Source organism: Leucoraja erinacea, chromosome 30 (assembly GCF_028641065.1).
Source record: "Leucoraja erinacea ecotype New England chromosome 30, Leri_hhj_1, whole genome shotgun sequence".
Classification (NCBI taxonomy): Eukaryota; Metazoa; Chordata; class Chondrichthyes; order Rajiformes; family Rajidae; genus Leucoraja; species Leucoraja erinaceus.
Window position 1 is genome coordinate 14,187,382 of NC_073406.1, and position 19,655 is coordinate 14,207,036.

The window sequence follows — 19,655 nt, forward strand, 5'->3', positions numbered from 1 at the left end:
TCATGCCTATTATTGAGGCAAAAGAACTGAAAATAGAGAGCAAGGATTAAAAAGTCAATTTTCAAGTTAGCAGGCTGAAACCAATAATGTGTAACTGGATCATTCCAAGGGCTTTGGCAATCTGTATGATTTAGGTGAGTGAAATTGGTGCCATATTGAATTGATGCTTGAGGATGATATAAAGATATTTAAGAAGCTAAAAATTGTGAAAATGACACGAGTAGAAAAAGAACAGTAAAAGTGAATGGGTACAAGGTTTTGTGAATATGATGTAGAAATAAAGTTATCCGCTTTGATAGAAGAATGGAGGCAATTTTTTCAATAATATGATTCAGTTGAACATAGATCTTAGTGTGCTTGATGGACAAATAGATAGCTAATCTGATGGTACACATATTGTAAGGCAGTTGTACCCTAGGAGTGTCTACAACACTCCCCAGAGGTCTGTCATTCACTGCATAAATCCTAGTTTAACTTCTCAATTCATCTACGAAGCAATTTATCTAGAAGACGCGGATAGGCAACGTTTTGAGTCAGGCCTCTTCTTCAGACTGGAGAATGATTCCAACCCGAAATGTCACCTCTCAGTCTTCCAGAGATATTGCCTGAACAGCCAATTACTCCAGCACTGTGCTGTTTTTGGAAACCAGCTTCTGCAGTTCCTCGTGTCTTTATTTGATTATAGTTAGACAGGATCAGCAATAATTACTGGTTTGATCAAATTGTGCCCATCAGGTCACTAATTACATTTGGAGCAAATAAAAATGCACTCTTACACAAGTACTATAAGAGTATGATCAGTTAAACATTTCTCTTGTCTGCACCATAAATAATTTTTTGACCAACTCAAAATAATTTCTGGATTCAAAAATTCACCTTGCATTTAATTAAAAAATATGAGTTATTGCACATCTCTATAATAATAACAATATAATAATCGCACAGCATAGAACTGGGCCCTTTCACACCACTTCATCTAAGCAGACTATGATGCGTAGCTAAACTAATCGAATTTGCTTGCATAAGGTCTTTATTCCTCCATGCATTTCTCATCCAAGTATCTGTCCATAACGGTTTTAAAAATGTAGTAATTGTATCTGCCTCTACCATCTCCTCTGGTAAACTTGTTCCAGTTAACCACTTTGAGCAAAACATACCACTAAGATCTCCTTTACATTTCTCCCTTCTTACCTTAAAATTGTGCTCTCTAGTTTTAGACTCCCCTACCATGGGAAAATACGATTTTGACTATATACCTATCTATGCCCATTATAATTTTATAAACCTCTATCAGCCACCTATGGTCCAGTGAGAATAAACTCAGTCTACTCAATCTCTCCTCAGAACTATATATAACTATACTAGACTAAGTGGGACCCGTTGGGTCCCAGCATCACAGGGCTGGTTCCCCAACGCAATATTCCACCTCTCCACAAATTCCAATATTGGTGGCCAGTGGGTGAGGGGTGGGTTTCTGGAGTGCTAGTATGGGTGTTGTGGGCTGAAGGGACTTGTTTCCAGAGGGCTAGTTTGGACATAGTGGGCCGACGGGTTGGCGGCTCAGTCACTCAAGCCTGTTGTGCTGGCAGCTCACTCACGGCTGGTGGGCTGGCAGTTATTCCTTTAAATTCCATTTCAATTAGGGTGCAAGGCCACTAAAGACAGCGAGTCGTGACCTCTCCCTGCTCCCCCTTGCAGAGACTGAGCCACGCCCACACTTCTGGGTTTTATAGTCCCCCCCCCCTCCCCCCCACACCAGAAGGGGCGTGGCCTTCATGGCATGATTGACAGGAGAGAATCTCAACATTTTTTAAACACTAATAACTTTTATTTTTCATCGATGGGAAAAATCCCCGGCACCTGATGAGCGGAGGGGGGCTCTGAGCAAGATAGCCAAAAATCACAGCCATACGTGGTAGCATTTCTTCTAAAATCAATATAAAGCGCAAATAGGAAGTGGTCAAGATTAGACTTTTAATTATATAGAAGTAAAGGCTACTTTAATTAGGCAAGGCAACTTTAATTAGGCAACACAGCTTTAATTAGGCAACACAGCTTTAGCATTTCCAAACCAAAGGCATTTCCAAACCAAAGGCAACACAGCTTTAGCATTTCCAAACCAAAGGCAACACAGCTTTAGCATTTCCAAACTATATTTTCAAACCACATCAATGGCACTGACAAGTCAGTAAAACCACTCACTCTTGAGTAGACATGCGTTCAGTGTTATTCACAGCTCAGACTGAGAGACGTGACTCTCTCGCTCCCCCATCTTGCAGAGACTGCCCGAGGCACTCAACACTTCCGGGTTTTATAGTCCCTCCGGAAGGGGTGTGGTCTTCAGGAGAGAGAATCTCAACATTTTTTAAATACTAACAACTCTTTTATTTTACATCGGTGGGAAAAATCCTCTTGTCTTACCCAGTGGAGGGGGGCTGTGTAAGATGGCCAAAATCACAGCCGTAAGTGGCAGCGTTTTTTCTAAAATCTATATACAGAACAGGAAATTGTCAAGATCAGACTTTTAGTAACATAAAAGATATAGCAGAGGGCGGCATGGTGGCGCTGGGGTAGAGTTGCGGCCTTACAGCGCCGGAGACCCGGGTTCGATCCAGACTACGGGTGCTGTCTGTACGGAGTTTGTACGTTCTCCCCGTGACCGCTTGGGTTTTCTCCGAGATCTCCGGTTTCCTCCCACACTCCAAAGACGTACGGGTTTGTAGGTTAATTGGCTTGGGTATAAGTGTAAAATGTCCCTAGTGTGTTTAGTTGTGTTAATGTGCATGGACCACTGGATGGTGCGGACTCGGTGGGCTGAAGGGCCTGTTTCTGCGTTGTATCTCTAAACTAAACTACAGCCCTTCATTCCAGGCAACATCAGGAAGAATCGCTTCTGCATTCTTTCTATTGCTACCACACCCTTTGTTTTTGTGTGGCAATTAGAATTGTACACAATACTCCAAATGCAGTCCAACCAATGTTTTGTACAGTTGCAAAAGGAAGTCCCACATCTTATCAGCAATACCTTGATCTATGATATCAAGCATACCAAATGTCTTCTTCACTACCTTATCTACCTGTGTCGCTACTTTCAGCAAGCAATGAATTTGCACCCCAAGGTCCCTCAGTAGATCAACTCTCTGCAGGTCTCAGCCATCTATTCTATGTTCTACCAGAACATCTTCCCAATGTCCACCCTCTCACAGTTGTCTTATTAGAAACAATACCACATGGTCATTTTGAGTACATTATAGGATTTACTACAGTGATGGCCAACATAGATGAGATTACTGATATATTTTATGTTTAAAAAACAAGATATTAAACATATACAATAGAACTGATAATCTATTGTCTAATCTGGCACTCCTAGGGCATTGGTGATCAACTAGCAGATTTTCTAGACTGGTGGTTGTTATTTCTATCAATACCACAGCATATTTTTATTTCACTTTATTTTGCATGTTACAGTGTATACATTTTTCAGTGAAACTGGTGAGTTTAAAGAAATAGGAAATAAAATCCGGCTTTCAGTTTGACGTTTCGCCTTGTCAAGGCAGGCCAAACACACAAGCAATCTGGAGCCAGACTCCGACGGCAAATGTACATGTTCTTGACCACTGGTGTTCCTGTCCAACTGTCTGGAACCTGGCCCTGGCTATATACCCAGCTCACAATCTAGACTAATAAGTGGCCAAATGCTGAATTATGTGTTATTATGCAGGACAGAGTACTGTCGGACAAGAAAGAAAATCCTGAAATTTAGCACATTTTTGAAGATGAAGGATTATCCTTAATGCCAATAATTCTCACTGTTATTAGAGTTCTACAGAGTACCATTTTGTACTTTTAATTTTTTTACTATATACATTAATGATCTGAATGAAAACATTGGGGTCACATTTATTAAAAAATGTCGTGAAAACATTTCGCAGCAGCAGAACTATCAATGAGGAAAAATGGTTATCAAGATCTAAATGCAAATGGAGGACCCAGGGTTAAGAAGATTTTAATTAATGGAAACAAAGGTGCTGTTATGGAAATAACTATTAAAAAGATGTGCATGCCAGTCTGAAAACTGGAAAATAGTTTACTTTTAGTTAACTACAATAAGCCCTAGTTAATCAGAATGAAGAGGTGTATATTAGTCAGATGCAATTTTTGGCGGAGTTAAGCAAAAGATTAGCTAATGCTAATATAATATGCTAATTACAGACTAAAATAAATCATGCTTAAGACTATGGAAATGTCAGGAAGATGTGATGTTTTTACCTATCTTACACAAGTTTCCAGTAAAAGCAGTACAGAACGACATGTTCTGAATGAAAAACTTACAGAAACTAACGCGAGTAAAAAATTAATGATGATGGGACTGAAAGGTGATAAACCCTCAGGACTTGTTGACCTACATTCCAGGCATTTACAGCTGGTGGCTATGGAGATACCGGATGCACTGGGTGTCATTTTCCAAATTTCTCTAGATTCAGAAAAAGTGCCCACAGACTGAGAAGTTGAAAATATAATCCCAGAATTTAAAAATGGAAGTAAAGGTAAACTAGGCAATGATAGCTCAGTTGGCCTGACATCAGAAGTAGGAAAATCTAGAATATATTATTAAGGAAGTAACAATGCAGTTCGGAAATAGTGAAAAGACACAGTAAACATGGATGTAAAAGATTTATGTTGGTCAAATTTGTTAAGAGTATTTTGAAGTTGTAACTAGCAGAATATGGAGGAACCAGCTGATGTAGTGTATTTGGAGTTTCTAAAGCTTTCCATAAATATAAGTATTATTAAGCAAAAATCAAACACATGGTATTGGGGGTAATATACAGGTGCAAATTGAGGAAGAGTTAACGGATATGAAATAAAGAGTTTGAGTGGATTATATTAAGGTTAGAATCTTCAAATTAGTGGGATACCACAGAGATTTGTGCTGGACCCCTGTTGTTTGCAGTCAAATAAATTATTTGGATAAGGAAAGCACGAGATAAATATATGCACATATGCGCGCGTACATATATGTATGCAAAATATTAATTCATATATAATAGAACGCTGGCTTCCTTTTGTGTTGCACACAGAGGATTCAGGAGGATAAAACAGATTACACGAATTGGCAAGGACATAGCAGATGGAATATAAGGTGGAGGTCATCTACTTAGTTGGGGGGAAAAAAACAAAAAAGTGGAGTATTTTGCTACTAGTAAGAGACTGAATGATGTTGGGAGTTCAAAGGGACTCGATATCCTTGCCTATCTATCACTGAAAGTTAACATGCAATTACACCAGGAAATTAAAAGGACAAACAATCTGTCGTGCTATATTACAAGAGGATTTGAATACACGAGAGAGATGTCTTATTCCATTTACACAAGGCCCTGGTGATACTACATTTGAAATTCTGTGTATAAAAGTGTTTATCGTATATGAAATGGATGCACTTGTGATAAAGGGACCAGAGCAATGCTTGATCAGAACTATTTCAGGAATTATAGTTTTGCTATTCGAGAAAAGATTAAGCAGCCTGCTTTTTGTTTAAAATGCAATATTTGCTTGTGTTTATATTTCTCACAGTGCAAGACATAATTCAACCCATCAAGTGTATGCCAGCTCTCTAAGCAACTCCATCAATCCCTTTCCGTTTTGATATTCTTACATCTAGAGGCCATATCACTGAAACATACAATTATTGCAGAGCTTGACAGGGTAAAGCTCATGTTGTTACATCAGAGGTCAGACTCAAATAATGTATCAGCCATTCAGGCCAGAAATGAGAAGAACTTCACCCAAAGAACAGCGAACCTTTGAAATGTGTACCCAAGATAGCTCTATGTTCAAGACAAATAGATTTTTGTACATTAGGAAATCAAGGCATGCGGGATCCAGCAGTAAGGCAACGGGTGGGTCAGTTATGATTTTATTCAATGAACAGAGGGGTTGAATAGCTTCAACCTGTTTCTATTCCAAATATTTGTATCAATTTTTGAAACTAAGGTCTCTGTTCATGTTGGCATGTATATTCACTGCAAATATACGTATACTACTGAAATATATTGCTGATAACACAAAGTAGGGGAAAAAAATCTGTTTTGATCACTATCAGGAAAGTTAGAGACATATTGCTCCAGGTTTTTTTTGCAAATCTTTCTATTTAGTTACAATTTTAATAAATGCTGATTGATATGGAACAATGAAGGCCCTTGCACTTGGTGGCAACTTGAGGGTAGATGTATCAGGTCATGGACCATCCCTTTGCTTCCACAGATTCTGCCTAATCCACTTAGTTCCTCCATCAGTTTGTTTCTTTATTTCATAAATTTGATCTAATGTTTTCAACCACATTCTGCCATCCTACTTAGCTGAGCACACATTGCTGACTCACCAGTGTAACAATAATCAAAGGGCTGCCTGGGAAAATAGTTCTTAATCTCACTGAACTATATCTATGCTGCTAACAGGCATTTTGGTAGTTATTTAACTTTCCACCAATTAAACTACACATTAATGATGTGAAATTAATGGAAACTGAAATAGTAACGGTAATGAGGTATCATAAAGATGAAGACACAAGGAACTACAGATGTTGGTTAACAAAAACAGACACAGTGCTGGAGTAACATGGATGGAACATGGACGTTTTCATCTACGTTCTCCAGACATGCAAATGCTCGGGATCAGTCACTAATCTACAAAGTTCACTCAAATGTAAAGCACTAAATTGTCAGCACGGCTTGGAAGGAAATGTTATTTTACACCCATTTGCAAGCTACAATTCAGTTATAGAGAATTATATTTGGCTTAGGTTCACTCACCACTTGTGTCCTGTTGGGCAAACTACCCTACTCATAAAAAGCCAATTCTAGATTAAACTAGTGTCACAAAGCTATGGCAGGGCTTGTATGCTATCATCTCAAGCCAAATCCAGGTAGCCTAATGACAACGACACAACACTCCTGAATGAGCTCCATGTCTTTTACACATGTTTTTAATGGGAGAATGATGACACACCTACACAAGTCCCCAGAGCCCCTGACGACCCTGTAATCTGTCTAGGAGGCCAGCGTCAGAGGGTGAATCCACCCAAAAGGAACTACCCAGATGGCATACCTGTCCAAGTGCTAAAGATGTGAGGAGTCACTGGCTGAAGTATTCAAGTATATCTTCAAACTCTTACTTCTGCAGTTAGAGATTCAAAAAGTCATCCTGCAAACTGGTGCCCTAAGAGAACATAGTGATCTGTCTTAACAAAAGATTCAACCTCATTGGCTCTCCAACCCAATCTGGACCATCTGGATAACAGAAACACATACATCAGGATGCTGTTCATCAACTACAGCTTGATATTCAACACTATATTCCTCTCCAAACTTATTCCCAGCTCCTGGACCTGGGGTCTGAGCCTTTGCAATGGGATCTTAGACTTCCTCAAAGGTAGACCTCAGTCACCTCAGTGGATCAGTAACTACAACTCCTCCTCACTGACCATCAACACAGGTGCATTTCAAGGCTGCGTGCTAAACTCCCTGCTCTATTCTGTGCGGTTACGTATAGTTCTAATCTATCTAGAAATTTGCCGATGTTATTGGCAGAATCTTGGGTGATGAGTTAATGTACAGGAGAGAGATAGAACACTTGGTTGAATGGTGCTGCACAACCTCTCTTTCAAAGTCAACACAACCAAAGAACTTTTCATTGACTTCAACAAATAGGATTTGGGAGACCTGCTGGTTTTCAATAGAGGGCCAGTGATGCTCACAGCAAGCAGCTTCAAGTTCCTGGGCATTAACATCTCCAATAATCTGCCCTGGGCCTTGCACACAGATGTAATTATGAAGAAGGCATTCCAGCACCTCTACTTTAATGGACGTTTAAAGAGATTTGGCACATCACCGAATAGTCCAACAAACTTCGACAGATGCACTGCAGAAAGTGTCCAAACCGATCCCATCATGGCCTGATATGGCATTGCAAACACACAGGAACACAAGAAGCTGCAGAGAATAGTAGGCTCTGCATGGCCCATCACAAGCACAGCTCTACTCACCATCAAAGCTTAGTATGAGTCGCTGCCTCAAGGCAGTGGCTTCCATCTCCAAGGATCACCAGCATCCAAGCCATATCCTCCTCTTGCTGCTTCCATCCGACAAGAAGCATGAAGTCCCACACCACGAGGTTTAGAAATAGCTACTTTATGACAACTATCAAGTTCTTGATCTGACCTGCACAACCCAAATCCTACCTCGGCAACGGAACACCACAGAACACTTCTTGCACTACCATAGATCTGTTAGTTTAATTGTATTTACACTGTCATGTTTATTCAGGCCTTTTTTTCTATTTATGCTGTTGCAGGTCATGTGTAATTGATATATGTGTGTTTTGTGTTGTCTTTGTGCCTGTGATGCTGCTACGAGCAAGGTTTGTAATTTTTCCTGTACTCCATTGTGCTTGTGCATATGACAATAAACTCATGAAGCAGGAGGATACTGTACAGAAAGTTATGCAACTGGTCTGAGGAAACAGATGAGCTTCATCATGACTGCTTTGAGTCGGTGGACTAGTCCATATACAAGGGTTCTGTGGCTAAACTAAATGAGTATGTTACATCTGTCACAAACTTCATCAGCGTGTAGAGGAATGCATACCAAAGATGACAATATGCATGTTCCCCAACAGGAAACCATAGATAAATTGAGAGACTTACTCCAGGTGAAGTCTGAGTCTGCCGTGTTCAAGCCGGGCCAACTTGAGCGGTACAACAAAATCCATCTTACAATTTTCACAAAGCCATGAAGGATGCCGTGAAAATTCCGGACCAGGCTAGAGTCCCTAGGCAATGGCTCGCACACCCAACAATTGCGGAAAGACTTGCATGTTATAACGGGCTACAAAGTCGGGCAGTATCGGTGGCAATGAGATCCCAGCCGGATGAGCTTAATGCATTCTATGGTCACTTTGAACCGAAGGTCAGTGGAAGAACGTCAGCCGCCTGGGGTGTGAGTGTGTGTGTACCAACAATCATTGTGGCAGACGCAAACCAGATCGGCCTTCCCATGAATGGGTGGAAAGCAACTGTCCAGAATGGAGTCCCTGACCGTGTCCCTAGGACCTGTATGGAATAGCAGAGGTATTCAGATTTCTTTTACATCACACTACTCCATTTTAAGGTCGCCACCTGCTTTAAGAAGACTCCCATCATCCCTGTGCCAAAGACAAATAAAGTAGTGTGCCTTAATGATTACCGTGCAGTGACATCCACCATCACGAAGTGCTTCAAGAGACCGATGATGGAGCACATTAATTCCATCTTCCCAGATAGCATTGATCCCTGCAGTTTGTCTACTGTCGTGCAGCAAACGCCATCTCCCTGGCCCTAAATTAATTTCTGGAAAGCCCAGACAACAAGAACTCTTAAGTAAGGCTCCTATTTATTGACTATAGCCCTGCCTTCAGCACCAGAGTGCCATCTAAACTCATCTCCAGGAGAGATTTCCAAAGTGCTGGCTCAATTGACATAAGTACTGACAATGAAACAATGAAATTCATCCTTGCAGCAGCATTATAGGCCTGAACACACAATATTCATAATCTATAAACAAAACAAAAAAGATAAATAAATTAAAAACCCCAATACGAATGCAAAAAGCCCAAAGTCAGTGCTAGTGTTGTGTAATGTTCAAGACCCCAATGGTTGTTGGGAAGAAGCTATTCTTGAACCCAGTGGTCATGGTTTACAGATTCATGTCTTCTTCCCAATGGAGGGAGCAAAATGAAAGTGAAGCCAGGGTGGTGTGTGTCTTTGATTATGCCTTTTGTGAGGCAGTGCCTCCGATAGATCCCTTCGATGGTGGGAAGGTCAGTACTCATGATGGACCAGGCAATATCCACCACTTCTTGTAATCTTCTTTGATCCTGGGCGTTTGATTTTCCAAACCAGACCAGGCAACCTGGAACAAACTCTTATACCCATGACTCTGCATCCTCCTCTGCCACAGATTCCTCAATTTCCTGACCCACTGACAACAATCAAGGAGGATAAGCAACAGTACATCCTCCACAATAATTCCCAAAACTGGTGCTCTGCAAGGATGTGTTGTCAGCCCTCCACTATACTCTCTATACATTAATGAGCATGCGGGTAAATTCTGCTCTAACTCTGTCTACAAGTTTGCAGATGACACCACTGTGGTGGGCACGATCTCAAACAATAAGATGGAGTAGGTTAAGAAGATAGAGAGCTTAGTAATATGGTGTCAGGACAACAACTTCTCCCTCAATATCAGCAAGACGAAGGAGCTAGTTATCAACTTCAGGAAGCATATACCCCAACAATCATCAATGGTACCAAAGTGGAAATGGTTGAGAGCTTCAAGTCCCTAGGTGTACATATCACCAATATACAGCACACCTACTTCACCACTTGCTCAGGAGACTGAGGAGATACGCATGTCTTCAACAACTCTTACAAACCTCTAAAAATGCACCGGAGAAAAAATATGGTTGAGTTGCATCACAGCTTGGTTTGGGAACAGCTCTGCCCAAGACCGCAATTAATTGCAGAGATGTGGATGTAGCCTATCCCATCGGAGTCCAGACTCCCCACCATTGACTCCATCTACACTCCACACTGCCTCAGGAAAACAGCTAACAAAATCAAGGACTTTTCCCACCCCAGTCGTTCCTTCTTCCCCCTCTCCCGTTGGGCTGAAGACTCAGAAGCTTTAAAGCACACACCACTAGACACAGGAACAACTTCTTCACCTATTATACCTGAATGGTCAATTCATAAGCTGGGATACAATCCCGATTCTCCAACCTACCATATTGCAAACATTGGTAATTTGCTCTTAAACTGTTCTGTCTTAATGCTGAGAAACTATATCCTGCAGTCTTTATCTTCACTCTGCCACATGACAATAATAATCCTAAACCTAGACATACATGATTATACCTTATGTTATACTACATTCCATTCATGTAAACTGAACGCACCTGTCTCACACAAACTGCTTACAAGCTTATGAACATACTCAATTCCTTTCTTCCTCATTTCAATAGCTCAATGGTTCTTTATTTATCACATGTGCAACTGCTCAATGGAATTCTTTTTACATATTTACGCATGCAGGTGCCGCCATGTTTTGGTGCCATTACCACAGTCCAAAGTCCAGTCAGCCCAGGTGCTCGGTCTACAGGAGCAGTTCCCAATCCTGGTAAGCCCCAGGCTTATGCAGGGCCTTCTACCGTCACTCTAGCCCAGATCGGCCCGCAAACCAATGTCCCAATTACCTTTAACACATATACTTCACACCTTGCCATAACAAGTCTACATTCTTGTCACTTCCAGACTAAAGAAGATTCTCCTCAGAGTTTTGGCTTTATTTATGAATCTACACTTCTGACTAAGTAAAAACATATGGCAAATGTGTAACCAACTGAATTCCTTTATAATAAGAAAACATTTCAAGCAGGTAATTCTTTGTGTTTTTTCACTAAAAAAAAACAATGCAAGCCTGACCAGTGATTCCTGATAATTCCATGTTCAGTTCTGACACCATTGTAGCAAATCCCTTTTCGAACTTTCCTCTATCTCCAAGACCAGAACTGAGGTGGCGCAGTTGGTAGAGCCGCTGTCTCACAGTGTCATGATCCGGGTTCAATCCTGACCACATCTACTGTCGGATGGAGTTTGTGCATTTTCCTTGTGACCACGTGGTTTTCCTTCGGGTGCTCTGGTTTCCTCCCATATCCCAAAAACATGAAGATCTCAAGGGTATTTGGCTGTTATAAATTGCCCAAGTGCAAAAGGAGTGGACGAGAAAGGGAGATAACATATAACTAGTATCAACGTGTGATCAATGATCGGTGTAAACTTGGTGGACTGAAGAACCCGTTTCCATGCTGTCCCTCTAAACTAAACTGAGTTCAGTTTTCTAAGTGGGATCCAAATACAAGGCTTCATCTGCACTCTCATATCAACATAAAAGAATATAGTTATTTTCCCCAGCAAAATACTACAAATACTAGAAATTTTGTGAACTGAAAATGCTGAAAAATACTCAGCAAGTCATACAGTATCCGTGCAGTGAGTACCAGAGTCAATTAAGTTTACTGACCAAAAACATACAATTATGTTTCTCTCTCCAAACATACTGCCCAACTTGTTGGGTATTTTCAGCACTTGCTGTTTTATTTCACTCAGACACAATATCCTTGCTAACCTACACTTACGATGTAACGTCTTACGGCCTTCAGCCTTTAAATGCTGACCATGCCAACACTTCAAAGTGTATAACATTGTATGTCAATTCCACACAGACTAAAAAAACCTCCAGCTAACAGGAAGGAAATATCATGTTCATAAAGACCACTGCCAATCACTTTCCAGCCACCTGCTGTAAAACATACCAGTCGTAGCGTACGTATGGCACAGAAACAGAATGCCAATCTCAAATACATTAGTTTGAACTTCAAAAGACACACAGGTCGGAGCGAACGGCAGATGCTAGTTCACACCAAAGATAAACACAAAACACTGGAGCAACTCAGCCTTAACTCTAGTTTCCCTCTACCCTGACTCTCAGTCTGATGAAGGATCTCGACCAGAACCGTCACCCATTCCTTCTCTCCAGATATGCTACCTGTCCCGTAGAGTTACTCCAGCATTTTGGTCTGTCTTCACAGTCCATATGAGTTTCTTAATCTACACCGAGGTCAAGTGCCAGTGGATCCAGGAATTTACAGTAGATAAGCCGATCACCCATGAATCCACGTATTAGTTCGTAGGCGCTTCAAGCAAAGCTAGTATTTTTGGCTTCAAATCGGTCTATCCAGCACACAACATGCCCACGATGGGGAGCAGAGTGCGAGTCTAAAGATGCTTACACCGAAGGTAGACACAAAATGCTAGAGTAACTCAGCGGGACAGGCAACATCTTTGGGGAAAGGGAAAGAGTAACGTTTCGGGTCGAGACCCTTCTGCAGACTCAATAAAACCAGCATCTGTACTTGTTTCATACTCGATAAAGTCTCCTCCTGCATGGGTCATCCTAACCGCCTTCGGGCCGGGCGACGGGCCGAGGGTCAGCGGGCCGCCGTTCTCGCCCCCGGGGCGGCGGTTGTCCCACCCTCCCCTCCCGGTCACCCCCAATACCTGCGGGCGTCCCTCCGGCAGGACCCTAGGCGAATACGGTACGCCAGCTCGATGTGCTCCTGCTGCACCTCCTCCGGCCTGATGCTCTCCGCCCACTGCCAGGCCGCCTTCTCCAGCTGCTGCTTGGGGGCCATGGGCGCGCTGACCCGAGTGTGGCGGGGAAGGAGGGAGGGAGGGAGGCAGGGTTACCAAACCGGCGGCGGCGGCAGCAGCAGGCCGCCTCTGCGCGCCCTAGGCCTCGCCTCTCGACTCCGGGCCTGCTCCGCGCCGCCAAGCAACCGTGAGCGTGACGTACAACGCAGAGGAGCACACGGCGAGGGTGACGTCCACGACCGCGACAAGCCATGACGTAGTACGCAGGCAGTTAGCCCGCCCGAAGACAGTAGTAGTATGAATGTTGAAGAAGGATGGCGGATGCAGGAGGAGATTACATTGATGAGGAAAGAATCTCAGATATTGGTTTTATTGAGTCTGAAGCAGGGTCTCGACCCGAAATGCCACCCATTCCTTCGCTCCAGAGATGCTGCCCTGCCTGTCCCGCTGAGTTACTCCAGCCAGGGCCGGCCGGCCTTAGGAGGTGCGGGGCCCAATTGGGAACAGTTTTGGTGACCCCCAGGTTCCCAGCCAAGGTCTGTAGAATCATAGAAATACAAAATACAAATAAGACTTTATAACTCTATGGTAGAATGGAAAGTAATCAAAATGTGCTTAAAAAGTGCCTGCGAGTTAATGGACCAAACAGATCTAAGCTACATTTTAATATAAAATTGCATACATGCAAGCCTACAAGTAACAAACAAAATGTGTAGATCACCTCTGAAAAGTACATAGTTACAATAGGGGGGTTGCACGTAAGGTCACTGGGTCATAGGGCTTGACGCACGGAGCCGCTCAATCCATCTGGAAGACATCCGTCACTTCTGGTATATGTTATTAATGCAAGAAACGCGTACTTTCCTACCTGTTAAAACCTGCCAAAATGTTGAATTTTTACGCTGAAGAAAATTGTGGAAGTCGGGGTAAGTGTGAGAGACATGTACCCGACTTTAGAATTCTAAACGTGAAGCGAAATGAAGGTAAAGAGAAGCGAGAACTGAAGGGACTACAGCAGCTAAAGTGCTTGGTAAACATTAGCTGTGCAGATATCGTAATTGAAAATATCGGAATTATCGCGTTTGCTCACGGCATTTCATCAAGTAAGGCATTATTTGTGTTTTTTCTTGATTCCCTTGTTATCTTAAAAAGTCTCAGAAGTGATCAATCTGGCTGTAAATTTTTCTTCAGATGCGTTTTCATTTTGTACGTAAAAACCAACTTGAGAACCATGGGCGATTGAAAAAATTTACAGCCAGATTTATCACTTCTGAAACTTTTTAGATGCTAAAGAAATCAAGAAAAAAACACAAATAATGCAGTGAGCAAACGGCCAATGTTCGCTGAGCACTCTGTCTGTTGTTGTCCCTTCAGCTATCACTTCTATCTACCGTAATTTCTCCTCACTTTTGGAATTCTGAAGTAGGCTAAATGTCTCACACGCTTATCCCGATTTCCATCATTATTTGCAGCGCAAAAATTGACATTTTCGGCGGGTTTTAACGGACCCGCTACGTTGGAAACAATGGTAAGTGCCTACCTGCAGTACATCGCATGTAATCCATTTGGAGTAGCGTAGCAACAGTACGGGTCATGGGTCGTGACCCGACTGCCGTGAAACCTCCCTATACCACTTGTTTTAGTGACTGAAATGAAAAACAAATTATTTAATTAACTAGATCCTGGCAAACCAATAACTATTGGCGAATAACCAGTCCAGGCATTAAATTTTGGACTTCAGCCCCATCCTACCCTTTGGGCTTCTACCCCATTCTAACCTAGTTGTCTGTGAGTGATGTGTGTGATGTGTGTGTGTTAGTTGTTTGTGTGTGGGAGGGAAGGAGGAAAGGAGGAAGGAGAGAAGGAAGTGAGGGAAGTAGAGAGGGAAGGGGAGAAAGGAGGGAGAGAAGGAAAAGGAGAGGGGAGGGAGGAAGGGAAGCGGAGAAGGGAGGGAGAGCAAAGATCCTATAGCAGCTATAGGATCTTTGAGGGAGAGGGCCGGCGGCAGGAGCGGATGCCATGGTCTGGGCGAACGCGTGTGTGCTGAGGCCGAGGTTTGTAAACGTTGCTCCAAACCCCAGGCCCGGCCCTCCCTGTATTGTTCACTGCATCTCCCCGGGGAGAGAGGGGTGGAGCCGGGGTTGTGTGCGTGAAGCACGGCGACTTGAGGGGCGGGAGCGCTGCCCTGGGACCATGAGGGACCTTCCCCTTCTCCCTCACATCCCCCTCCCCGTCTACCCCTTTCTTCCCCCTCCACCCCGCTACTCTCCCACCTCCACCCGGGGTAGATCTACCCGAGCCGAGAGTAGCTTACTCCAAAGATCCTAGAGCGGAGCTTTGGATTACTCCAGTGCGAGGTCCCCCTTAGGAGCGGGGTCCAATTGGGAGCAATCGGTCCAATCGGCTTGAGGCCGATCCTGACTCCAGGCTTTTGTGTCTGACTCCAGTAGTATGAATATGTATTTCCCTAACTTCAAATAACCCTGCACTCCCTCTCTTTCCATCCCTCCCCCACCTAAGTCGCATCAGGTTCCCGTTCTCATCTAACAAACAGTTAACAATGGCCTGTTTACTTTATCATGGTTACTTTTAGCATCCATTCATATGTTCTATACCACTCCACACAGGTCTGTACAAAGCTTTTCAAATTGGGGGATGGCAGGACAGGATTACAAAAATTTAATGTGAAACAATGTGCACACTGCACACATCACGAGCGCGAAGCTCAGGGGTTTTAGATGCTTTCTGGTGTATTCTGAGCCTTATTTTGGAGCATTCTTATACCAAATTTATGATCAATATTTCAGAAATAATTTTGGTTGAGTCAAGAGTAATGAGTGGGTGGAATGGGATGATTGGGGTCATTGTTGTATATATTTTTTTAAATCAAGAATTGAAGTTGTCCTTGTTTTAATAATCAAGTTGCACTGTTGTAAAATGTTATGTAAAATGTTATAAAGGAGCATGCAAAAATTGCAAATAAAATAGTACGTTTTTTCAGTAAAGAAAACCTTTTGTTAGAAAATGTATTGTGTGTTGATTTGATTGCCTGTTACTGTTAGACTGTGTTAGTGTGTGCAGTGCACCTTTAATGGTCCTCCTGACCTAACAACTTCACATCACATCAATTTCAACATGGAATAATGATGTGAATACAACATTTAGTGCGACTTCAATTTCCATAATGAAAATTGAGGTAAAACTAAATGGTGCATTTACATTACTAGGATCGCTTTCAAACTAACCTATTTTACTGTCATACTATTATAACAAATTCTAGTTTCATGATGACTCATAAACAAGATCACAAATCACATTTTGAATTCTCAAGCACAATGTGATTGAGAATAATTGCAGAGCAGCCAAGTTTCACCAAGCATTTCTGTATTTTGGTGGCTGAATATCAATATTTTGTTGGGGAAAGTGGTATATCTCACATAAATGCAATAGAACGTACTACACAGAATCTGGATTTTTGAAAATCAGTAATTTGCATGCAACCTCGTGTAGTCTCAAATATCAGTATGGAATACTGAAAATCAGTACCACTGAATTTTGAAACCTTCTTTGAAATGTGAATTTATAATTCTTGATTTTGATTCAATCATATCATATCTATACTCTATACTATTACTAAAACTCTCATCTTGTCCTCTTCCAATTTGCATTGTTTTTAAATTTGCACAAAAACGATACCTTAAACACTAGGATTTTTTCACCACCTTACTGTTCTCTGCTCCAAGCGCACCAAGTTTTGTTCCGATCGGTGGAATATTACAAAAGTAATGAAAATTTAAAAATCATGAGATCAGCAGATTGATATTCTCGCCTGTCAGTCGCCAGGAGGGTAATGCCCCTTCCGGCACCTGCTGTCAATCACTGGGGCAAGGAGAATAAAGCTCTGGAGGCCGGGTGCGAGTCCAGAAGTCGGGCATGAGTCAGTCAGGCCAGCAGCTCGGGGGTTGCTTTCTCTCGGGGATCGCTTTCTCTTGGGGATCGCTTTCTCTCTGCGCTTTCTCTCGGCTCCTCGGTCGGCTCCTCGCTCTCTCCCCTCCCGACCTCTCTCTCCCCCCCCCCTCCTCTTTCTTCCCCCCTCCCTCTCTGCCCCCCTCCCTCTCTGCCCCCCTCCCTCTCTGCCCCCCTCCCTCTCTGCCCCCCCCCTCTCTCTGCCCCCCCTCTCTCTCTGCCCCCCCTCTCTCTCTGCCCCCCTCTCTCTCCCTCTCTGTCTGTCTCTCCACCCCTCTCCCCCTCTCTCAACTCAATCCAACTCTCTCCCTCCCCACACTCCCTCCCCCCCTCTCTCTCCCCCCCCCCCCCCACCTTTCCCTCTCTAGACTTGCCTGCTATATGTGAGTGCATAGGGCGGGGATGGGGTAAAAGGAGTGAATGAATAATATTAATATAGTATCAAGGGGGATGCTTAGTGTGTGTGTGGGGAGTGGTTAGTGTATGTGTGTGTGTGGGAAGTGGTTAGTATGTGTGGCACCACAGGATGCTCCCCCCCCCCCCCCCCCCCCCCCCCCCCCCCCCCCCGGGTCCCCACGGTCTAGTAACTAGTAACTATTAAAAGAGGCCCAGGACAGAAAGGTCAGTATGGGAATGGGAGGAGGAGCTAAAGTGTTTTGCAACCGGGAGATCACATAATAATAATAATAATAATCATAATCTTTATTTATATAGCCAAGGAACCAAAGGAGTTGATTAAATTAATTGAACAATCAAATGTCAATAAATCCATAAAAACTGCCCAGAACAGTACATATAGAAATGCAAGAAACCCCCCCAGGAGGACACTGGAGGGAAGGCACTCCTTGCCCAGCCCCTCATAGTCCACCCGACGGGGTCTATATGTGGCCTCCTCAGCCAACTGATGCCCAACTCTCCCCTCCCAAACCGTACAGTATTTTCAGAAACCTGTCTCACTGCAGTCAGGTGAGGAGCCAAGTTCAGACATTGCCGTGAATCACTGCCAACCACCTGTAGATCCCAAACACTCAGCAGGGCCGGCAGCATTCATGGAGAGAGGAGCAGATCTGGAAATCTGCACATTTCTGGAAATTAAAATAAAAAAAAACTGCAGATGCTGATAACACAAAGGGGGCATGGAAGCTTTTATGGAAAGAGAGTTCACGTTTCAGGCCGAAGAACCGCCAGAATACGTTGACTGTTATACTTCTGGTTTGTAACCTGCTTTTGATGCAACGTGCCACATCATCTTGGTTCCCAGGGTGTGCAGCGTTCCTGGAATCAATATAGACCACATCGCAGCCTACATCAAGGACACGCTTGAATGAACCAACTATAACATTTTTAACTCTGATGCTGACATGAGTACTAATGTTTGTTTAGTGTAGACGATATAAATATAGTGCATGAGAATATAGACAAGCCAAATCAATGACCAACAAGATAACAGATGGAGTGTGGAAAGCTGAAGAAACATAAATTATGAATATTTATTAAATGATGAGAGATTGGGAAGTGTTGGTGATCAAAAGGACATCCTTGAGCACAGGTCATTAAAGTCTAACACTGAACAATTAGGAAAGCAAATGATTATAATAGCCTACGATGCTACTGGATTTGAGAGCAAGAGTAAAGATGTCTTACTACAATTACTTTGGGGCTCGGCAAGATCAGAACTGAGGGTGCAACATGTGCAATTGTGTATCCTTGCCTAAAAAAAGGATATACATAAGTATAAGAGGGATGGGTTTATTATTCCCCAGACTATTACCTGGGATGGCTGGACAGTCATATGGGAAGTGATTATAAGGAAGAAAGGTGACCTTAAATGTACAAAGCTCTTACAGTTGGCTCAACAGGTTAGATACATGGAGGATGTTTCCTCTGGATGAGAAGTTTTGAACATCGGGTGATATTCTCAAATTGAGGGCTAAACATTTTGGTAGTAATGTGAGAAATTCTACACTCAGAGTATAATGAATCTTTGGTGTTCTCAATCTCAGAAGGCTGTGGACTCTCAGTCACTGATTTCATTCATAACCAAGATTGCAGTGTGTTCCTGGCACCCACCACTCTTTGTGGAAATAAACTTGCCCCACTTGTTATATTGTTGAAGAACTCTGATTACTTCTCAAAACCAAAAGTGATCAATCAGTAAAAGAGATTAACTTCTTCAATTAAAACCATCAGAAATCTCCTTGCTTATGTTTTTTAACATTCTCAGAGATCGCTACAAACTATTAACTGTCCTTGTATACGTGGACCTAAAATATATCTTAACAATGTCAACTATTCCATTCTGTAATGGCTATTTCAATCCTGTCTACCACATCTTATCTTACCATATCCTCAATATCCATGAGCCTGTAGATCTGTGACTCATTTCAATTTTGTTTACGGAAAGATAATTGGTTATTAATATGTTTATTTATATATTAAC

At 42.6% G+C, this 19,655-nt stretch overlaps 1 protein-coding gene across 8 annotated transcripts in view; it reads right to left on the minus strand.

Annotated features, from left to right (window-relative positions):
* usp48 (ubiquitin specific peptidase 48) overlaps positions 1–13,436 on the minus strand; it is a 90,945-nt gene extending 77,509 nt beyond the window's left edge. For 4 of the 8 annotated variants that reach the window (XM_055659487.1, XM_055659486.1, XM_055659482.1 and 1 more), the window contains exon 1: positions 13,157–13,435. In XM_055659487.1, the coding sequence (XP_055515462.1) occupies positions 13,157–13,290 (134 nt within the window). In that variant the 5' untranslated portion in view covers positions 13,291–13,435. Of the gene's footprint in view, positions 1–13,156 lie in introns of all 8 variants that reach the window. The other 4 variants (XM_055659484.1, XM_055659488.1, XM_055659483.1 and 1 more) reach the window with 2 other exon arrangements.
* Between the last annotated feature and the right edge of the window lie 6,219 nt (positions 13,437–19,655).